This window comes from Symphodus melops, assembly GCF_947650265.1.
Source record: "Symphodus melops genome assembly, chromosome: 23".
Lineage (NCBI taxonomy): Eukaryota > Metazoa > Chordata > Actinopteri > Labriformes > Labridae > Symphodus > Symphodus melops.
The window spans coordinates 3,961,468-3,969,312 of record NC_136713.1 but is presented as its reverse complement, the minus strand read 5'-3'; the positions used below and the strand labels follow the sequence as shown (position 1 = coordinate 3,969,312).

At 43.5% G+C, this 7,845-nt stretch overlaps 3 protein-coding genes and 1 long non-coding RNA gene across 5 annotated transcripts in view; 2 read left to right on the top strand and 2 right to left on the bottom strand.

Annotated features, from left to right (window-relative positions):
* Positions 1 to 7,845, bottom strand: part of LOC306819031 (claudin-34-like) — a 33,562-nt gene that overhangs the window by 18,023 nt on the left and 7,694 nt on the right. The gene's annotated exons all lie outside the window — the stretch shown is intronic.
* Positions 1,359 to 3,146, top strand: LOC306819004 (uncharacterized protein). Of its 2 annotated transcripts, XM_079336754.1 has the most exons (4): positions 1,359 to 1,526; positions 1,937 to 1,999; positions 2,077 to 2,667; positions 2,907 to 3,146. In XM_079336754.1, the coding sequence occupies exons 3-4, from the start codon at positions 2,164 to 2,166 to the stop codon at positions 2,931 to 2,933; spliced, it is 531 nt and encodes a 176-aa protein (XP_079192880.1). In that variant the 5' UTR covers positions 1,359 to 1,526; positions 1,937 to 1,999; positions 2,077 to 2,163; the 3' UTR covers positions 2,934 to 3,146. The 2 variants fall into 2 exon arrangements, with proteins under 2 accessions (XP_079192880.1, XP_079192879.1); XM_079336753.1 differs by lacking the exon at positions 2,907 to 3,146 and having other exon boundaries at positions 2,077 to 2,896.
* Positions 3,490 to 5,359, bottom strand: LOC306818901. Its single transcript, XR_013778384.1, has 4 exons — positions 5,275 to 5,359; positions 4,657 to 4,758; positions 3,731 to 4,289; positions 3,490 to 3,668 (listed from the first exon to the last, which is right to left on the bottom strand). It is a non-coding gene; the product is annotated as an uncharacterized lncRNA (long non-coding RNA).
* Positions 5,279 to 7,318, top strand: LOC306818900 (growth/differentiation factor 8-like). The gene is made up of 3 exons (XM_079336632.1): positions 5,279 to 5,644; positions 6,088 to 6,458; positions 6,627 to 7,318. The coding sequence occupies exons 1-3, from the start codon at positions 5,317 to 5,319 to the stop codon at positions 7,005 to 7,007; spliced, it is 1,080 nt and encodes a 359-aa protein (XP_079192758.1). The 5' UTR covers positions 5,279 to 5,316; the 3' UTR covers positions 7,008 to 7,318.

Genomic DNA, 7,845 nt, shown 5'->3' with positions numbered 1-7,845 from the left:
ACCAAATGATCAAGAATTGATCATATTATAGGAAACCAGTCGATAATTAAAATCTAAGATTCATGAAAATATTTTATTCATTCTCTTTGTGCAAAAACTCTTTTTGTGCATCCTTCCTGAATCATTGTGCAGTTGATTGTTAAAGCTTGCAGTATTTATGTAACACATCAGGACCTTTCATTGTCACACAGATAGTTACAGTTTGTGAGCAGTGTTTTACTTACCTGGAAAGGTTGGACTGTACAAAAGCTGTCCGCACGCCTCGTCACAGCAGGACAAGGAGAAGAAGGGGAAGTGGACGATGTCGTTTCTCAGTTTGGATCTCTTCAGTGTTTCAATGAGACAACACCTCTCTGACACCGCAGCCGCTTCGCCATCATGTCACACATTCACTGAGCAGCGTCTGTTATCTGTGATGTCATCGCGACCCCTAGTTGTGACGTACTGCGTCATCGACCGTCAGGGGCCCGGGTCCAGTCAACTTCCGGTCATTCGTATTCCGTAAAGGTGCAAAAGTACAAAATGGTAGCTGAGTGATTTTAATTCAAAACGTGATTGAATCTTTGTCTTTTTTTTTTTTTTTTTACTTCGTCTCAACAGGACAGGTAAGTTTATATACATTTATAAACGTCCCTAAGGTTTGAGCTCCATGTTCTTTAAAATTCACATTATGTGTCAGACTAATTCAACTTCACTTCTGCTCAAAGGAGTCTTCAAATGTAGCTTTGGTTTTTTTTTTGTATGTGAAGATGAACATTTTCTGCTCAGGTATTTCCTGTATCTTCTTGCACACCTGACCCTGCAGCTCCCTGCACACCTGACCCTGCAGCTTCCTGCACACCTGACCCTGCAGCTCCCTGCACACCTGACCCTGCAGCTCCCTGCACACCTGTAAGTAAGTAAGTAAGTAAAATTTATTTATATAGCACTTTTCACAGGCAGGGGCCACAAAGTGCTTCACAAACAGGGTTTAAAACATCACAAGCAACAAACAGACAGTACAGAGATCATAACAGCCCTAAAAGAGACTAATTAAAAGCCTGCAGCTTCCTGCACACCTGACCCTGCAGCTCCCTGCACACCTGACCCTGCAGCTTCCTGCACACCTGACCCTGCAGCTTCCTGCACACCTGACCCTGCAGCTCCCTGCACACCTGACCCTGCAGCTTCCTGCACACCTGACCCTGCAGCTTCCTGCACACCTGACCCTGCAGCTCCCTGCACACCTGACCCTGCAGCTTCCTGCACACCTGACCCTGCAGCTTCCTGCACACCTGACCCTGCAGCTTCCTGCACACCTGTCACTCCTTCCCTTATTGTGTCCTCAGGTGTGCGTTGCCTCAAAGTAAAAACAAAAACAGGTTACCAGAATTGATTTGGCTGATGTTCAATAAACAGCCAACACCTGGAAACAGGAACAAACATTTTCAGGCAACGCCTTTTACTGCACCCACCCCATAGACTGACAGCTTCTTGTACAGAATCTCCTCTTCACTCACACAGGCGAGGACTGCTATCCAGCTCATGTAAGTACGCTATTATCATCTGTCTTCATACATTTCATGTTTGCAGATATGTTTGATATCAAATTAATTGAAACAGGGTTAACATTTTGCCTTCAGGGGAAGTGAGATATTCATATTGGTTAGATATTTTTAACTGAAGTTCAACAACTTGGAAATGGATGAACAAAAAATGTATGACTACTTCTTGCTATATGTAAATTCAGAACAAGCCATTCCACTTACAGAGGAAAGCATCAAATATGAACCACTGCTCTAGTTTAATTGGAAACTTTAATGGTTTAGACTCTAAATGCTTAAAACAAGCTAAGAAGGAGACGTACAGATATAAAGGTTTAATCCGTCATAACTAAACCTGTCCAACAGGTTCAACTGAAATATAATTGAGTAACTCCTTGTTTTCTTTTATTCAGAAAACTATCAGCAACGAGTCACCTGCAAAAACAAGTCAGCAGACATGTTCCCAAGCAATCCAGGTAAGAGTTGATTTCATCTGTTTCCTCCTGCGTGTGTCTGGAAGACTAAAAGGTCTCTCTGATTCCTGCTCCAACAGGCGCACACCCGTCTGGTTTTGACCTTTCGGACCTGGAGTCTCTTGCGGACCAGGGCGGGGACTGCAAGCCTGAAGCTGGGCACGGTGATGATCGCCACGGTGATGATCGCCACGGTGATGATCGCCACGGAGATGATCGCCACGGAGATGATCGCCACGGAGATGATCGCCACGGAGATGATCGCCACAGAGATGATAAGAAGGACAGACATGGGGGATCGAGCCCTGACCGCCATGGACGGGATGACAGAGACCGCCAAAGGGGATGCAGCCCTGACCGTGATCGTGGCGGGGACAGACACAGTCCTGACCGCCATGGACGGGATGACAGAGACCGCCAAAGGGGATGCAGCCCTGACCGTGATCGTGGCAGGGACAGACACAGTTCTGACCGCCATGGAGACCGTGACCATGATCATAGCCCTCGTCGCCATGGAAGCCCTCGTCGTGGTAGTGGTAGTGGGAGCGGCTCGGGCAGTAGCAGCGAGGATGATGGTCATGGTGGTCGTCGTAAGAAGAGTGGGCGAAAACACAAACATGGTCGTGGTCATGGTCGTGGTCGTGGTCATGGAAAAGGACACTGGTAGAAAGGTACAGATTATTCTCATTCAGCTTTTCACTCTTAGCTACGGTGAAGTTTCAGATTCTTCTGAGCCAATCAGGACTCAGCAACACTTGAGTCTGTTGACAGGTTCGGGGCTGTCTCACACATGTCGGACATGTTCTTTTTGGGGGGGTGGCGGTTTTATGCTTTAAATCAGATCGGACACTTTTGAGAAGCCAAGATGTGGTTTTGATTTTAAATGGGATTTCACTGTTTTGTCTTCCAGGCTACAAACGCACTGGATACCATGTGACACTCTCCCCCTTTGAAGAATACATCCACAGATGTAGGTTATTTTAGCAACGATCTCAGACTCAGAAATGTTCACTTGTGAGTGCAGTCTCTGTATTTTGTTTTCTCAGTGGAGCAACAATATGACAGCCTGCAGCTTCTACAAGTCCAGAGAATATAATGAGAGAAATGTATGACTGCAATCATTTAAAATAAAACACTCTAACACACAGAACCTGAAAATACTGTCTTCTTTCAGGGTGCTTGCATGTGTCTCTGATGAAAAGCATTTCATTGAATGTATTTTAGACGCCTCTTTGTTTGAAAGCAAAAAAAGTGGTAAGCAGCCTCTGTGTGGCGCTGCAGGCTCAGTTAAGGTTACAGGTGTGGTACGCTCTGCATCATGCTTTCCAGGTGGCACGAGTCACCTGAAGATTCACTGTCCGGATAAACAGACATAATTAGACACACCCAACAGAGATTTATGAATAAAAAGGCGGACAGCAGAGCGCTCTAAATCATAAAACATAATTCCTTGTTTGAAGTAAAGATTTTATTGTCAAAACCACAAAACCAGTCCACAGGTGTGATTCTCTTTGTGTCCTCCAATGCAGCTCATGTTTTCATGTACACACAGGAACTGTGAAAGCTGAAGGAAAATGTCGAATGGCAAGGTCATCCTGTTCAACAGGTGTCTGACACATGTTATTTTCTCACTGAAAATTATCACTGTTGTAACTTCAAAAAGCTCTGTGTGCTTCAGTTTAAATCATTTGGTGGATTTTCAGCGTTTGTTTTTTTTTTTTACACATGAACAACGTTGCTCCAAAATCCCAACAAACATCCCAGAGGCCTGCGTGTAAAGCCTTAAGAAGAAATACAACTAGAAAGCGCAGAAACACCATCCTGAGGTAGAAATCTTCACCAAAATAATCCGATTTTGTCTCATGTGTAAACTCAGTCGGTTCAGATTTGGTTCATGGATAATCATCAAGTAACTCCTCAATTATTGACCTTGGCTTATATAACATATTCAGTCTCCATGTCAATAAAAGGAAAGTCTTTGTAATGAATGTCCATCTCCCAGCAGAGCTGCAGAGCCTGAGCGATGACATCCTCCGACAACTGCTGAGCAAACTCCAGGATCGGTTTGTTGACTGGAGGAAACTCGGATGAAGAGCCATCAGCTGGACTGCCCAAACATTCTGTTTCTCCCACTTTCAGAAATGCTTTTGTTTCAACTCCTCCATTTCCGCTGACGATGCTCTCCTTCCGTTTATCCGAGCAGACTGGAAACCAGCATCTCGATTCTTTACCTCCCATTCCAACGAGATATCGACTTTTCAACAGGATGAGCACCTCATGGTAGTTTTCAAGGCTGCAGAAATAATCATCACAAAAGAAAAAACACATTTCAGAGGGTGTTCTTTTTTCTCTCCAACAAGTATACAAGGATTCGTTCTGTCACATGCAGGCTTCTGTTTAACCAATAACAGAGAACTGAAGAAGATCTTAAAGCCGGAGGTGACAAACAAGGAAACTTAGCTCTTCTTTCAGCCTTAAAAAAGCCGAGATTAACTGTAAAAAAACAACAAATAAATATTTCTACATCATTGTTATTATTTTTTTAGAAAAGTATCATAAGAGTCTCATGTGAAAATAATAATTTAATCTGGACACAGACTCACGTGCTCCAAAAAAGCACAAAGATGAAATATAAAAAGAGAATATTTAATCATCTTTACCCTCTGAGCTTTGCTGCAGCTCCTCTTTGGACTTCCAGCAGGTGAGTTTGAGGTTTCTACGACCTTCACAGCAGCTGATAAACAAGCAGCTGAACCAGTTTCCTGGTTGATGGGAGGAGCAGACCACTCTAAACCACCCAAAGCACCAATACAGGGAATTCCTTCTGCACACTTAATATTTCCATTACATCTAAAGAAATGATTGATTAAATTAGTTATTCAGCAGATCCTGCAGCAGGTCTATACGTTCTTAAGTTGTAATAAGAGAGAACCTACATTACTTTTCTATATGCCCATTTCTTTAATTTGACCCTTGAAGTAAAAGGTGAAATCAGATTCAAGGTAGAATTTAACCTGATTCTCTGTAATTAAAAGAGAAACAAACTAAACTGTGTAAAAGTGGCAGAAATATGTCATAAATAAAAACTGTGACCAAAGAATCCAAAAAGTCAAAAAGGAAAGAAAATCCAATGTCATCAATCTCACTTTTAAATGGACTTTACTTCATGAGTATATAACCATAAATTCTGCTACCTCTTTAAATCTTTCATCTGATTAAAAAAAAAAAAAAGATCCTTCTAGCAGCCAATCATAGAGTGCTGAGTTTCGGGGACATACTTATATGAGCCAGCATCACAGCTGGGACTTCTTCTCTCCAGGATGCTCCTCTTCTTGAACCTGGCCTTCTTCGTCTCTGCGGGCTTTTCCATGGAGATGAACCAGACCTCCAGGCTGCTGGCGGAGAGCGGAGAGCAGTGCTCGGCCTGTGACTTCCGGGAACACAGCAAACAAATGAGGCTTCACAACATCAAATCCCAGATCCTCAGCATCCTGCGGCTCGAACAGGCTCCAAACATAAGCCGCGACATGATCCGCCAGCTGCTGCCTAAAGCGCCTCCTCTGACGCAGCTCCTGGACCAGTACAACCCGCGGGTGGAGGACGAGGAACAAGCCACGACGGAGACCATCATCACCATGGCCACTAATCGTAACTAAGCCAAATAACTAAATAAACTTTAAGTACTTTTTTCTTACTTTCTTGGCTCCTTTCCCAAAACGCGTAAAAATATGACCAATGCGTAAAAGCTATGCGTAAAGTTAGTTTGCAAATAGCCATTTGGGAAACAGTTAACAGCTTACCAACATGGATCTAAATGTCTTTTTATGTTCCGATTAGAAAGTAATATTTCTTTTTAAAGTTAAATTTAAAAAAAATTTAGTTAGTGTATTTACTATGTTTGTAAGGCAAGACAACAGATTTAAGAATTATGTTTTATTGTATATATACTTTTATATATGGCCTGGTTGTGCACTAGAGGAAAGGTCATTGTCTCTCCACATTTATATGTTAGTTTCTACATTTGATTTGAAAAAACAACCATTCTTAACTCTGTTTTTTATGAATATACTGCACGTTTCATTTTTCTCTAGCTAATCCGATCACCCAGGACGAGTTGTCCTCCTGCTGTCTCTTCAGCCTCAGTCCAAAGATCCAACCCAAAAACATCCAGCGCGCTCAGCTGTGGGTTCATCTGCGGCCGGTCGACATCGTTACCACCGTCTTCCTGCAGATCTCACGCTTAAAAACAGGAAAGGAAGGGAACAGCACCCGAGTGAGAGTCCGATCCCTAAAGATTGACACTGATGCTGGTGCAGGCTCCTGGCAGAACATTGATATCAAGTCCCTACTGCAGGCGTGGCTGCGTCAACCAGAGACCAACTATGGCATCGAGATCAATGCCTACGACTCCAAAGGAGAAGATCTGGCTGTCACCTCAGTGAAGCCTGGAGAGGAAGGCCTGGTGAGTCAGTTCTGGCTTATCCTATCGAGGTTAACTTGATAAATTTTTAATTACCCTTTATCAGACTTGATTCTTGAATTTGATCAATTCATCTTGAAACAAGTTCAGCCCCTTTGGCTGCTGTTGGTAATTCTGTTACTTTGTAAGGTAATTGAAATTCCTTTCCAGCAACCGTTCATTGAGGTGAAGATCCTCGACAGCCCAAAGAGATCCCGCCGTGACTCGGGCCTCAACTGTGACGAGGAGTCTGCAGAGACCCGCTGCTGCCACTACCCGCTCACCGTCGACTTTGAGGAGTTTGGCTGGGACTGGATCATCGCACCAAAACGCTACCGGGCCAACTATTGCTCAGGAGAGTGTGAATTCATGCACCTGCAGCAGTACCCACATGCTCACCTGGTGAACAAGGCCAATCCACGGGGCACTGCAGGGCCCTGCTGCACACCCACCAAAATGTCACCCATCAATATGCTGTATTTTAACCACAAAGAGCAGATCATCTATGGAAAGCTCCCATCCATGGTGGTTGACCACTGTGGCTGTTCTTGAGGAGACCCATGGTGTATGCAGGAAAGAGGTTAATTTTAGAAGCTTTGTTTTCAGTGCAAGGGATGCAAAGTTTGATATTTTGTCTCAAGTCTGCAGAGGAAGGAGCACTAAATTTGGCCTACAGCTGATTTTAAAAACACAAAATACGATAGAAAATATACTTAGAATAATAAAAACAACATAAATCTGACGTCCTACTTAAGGTTTTAGCTCTGCATGTATGTGCTTTCCATAGCTCCTCCATGCATTGGGCCTTCTTTGGAGTGTTATATTTATGTGTATCCTGAGACATTACAAACAATACTTGATGTCCACAAGGTGCATTAAGGCACTGAAGATGGGGTGAATGAATGATTAGAGAAGACCAGGCACGTTCACAGCTTGGAGACAGCTTGTCCTTCATGATGTTCTTCATGTGTCGCTCTGTTACGGGGTGACTCTGTGGTGCAGGCGGGGGGTAAAAGATGCAACATGTATGACTGTGAAAACATGTGTTGGTAAACAGATAATTTACAATGGAAGTCATTCTTTAATATAAACAAAGCTTAGGAAACATTATAGAAGCACATATTCTTAAATGCTTAGATAGATCGTCTCCTGTTGCTTCGTGTCCTCCTGTCTTGTGAAAACGTGTCCTGACTTGAGCCTTGACCAGAACAATCCCCGCAGGGCTTCTTCCATTTTTATAAACATGAACCGGATGACTCTGAGCCGTCAGATCGTCCTTCTCTCGTCCCACAGCTTGTTTTCAAGCTCCTCGCTGTGATCTGTGCTAATAGGCGTCACAGTGATGAGTGATAGAAAACACCTTCAATGAGTGCATGAGCATTAAGCATGC

Bases quoted from the DNA above. Each gene is read 5' to 3' on its own strand.
- LOC306819004 (XM_079336753.1), top strand. From the start codon at position 2,164: ATGATCGCCACGGTGATGATCGCCACGGTGATGATCGCCACGGAGATG.
- LOC306818900 (XM_079336632.1), top strand. From the start codon at position 5,317: ATGCTCCTCTTCTTGAACCTGGCCTTCTTCGTCTCTGCGGGCTTTTCC. The intron at 5,645-6,087 runs GTAACTAAGCCA...ATTTTTCTCTAG, and splicing joins CATCACCATGGCCACTAATC to CTAATCCGATCACCCAGGAC. The intron at 6,459-6,626 runs GTGAGTCAGTTC...ATTCCTTTCCAG, and splicing joins AGCCTGGAGAGGAAGGCCTG to CAACCGTTCATTGAGGTGAA.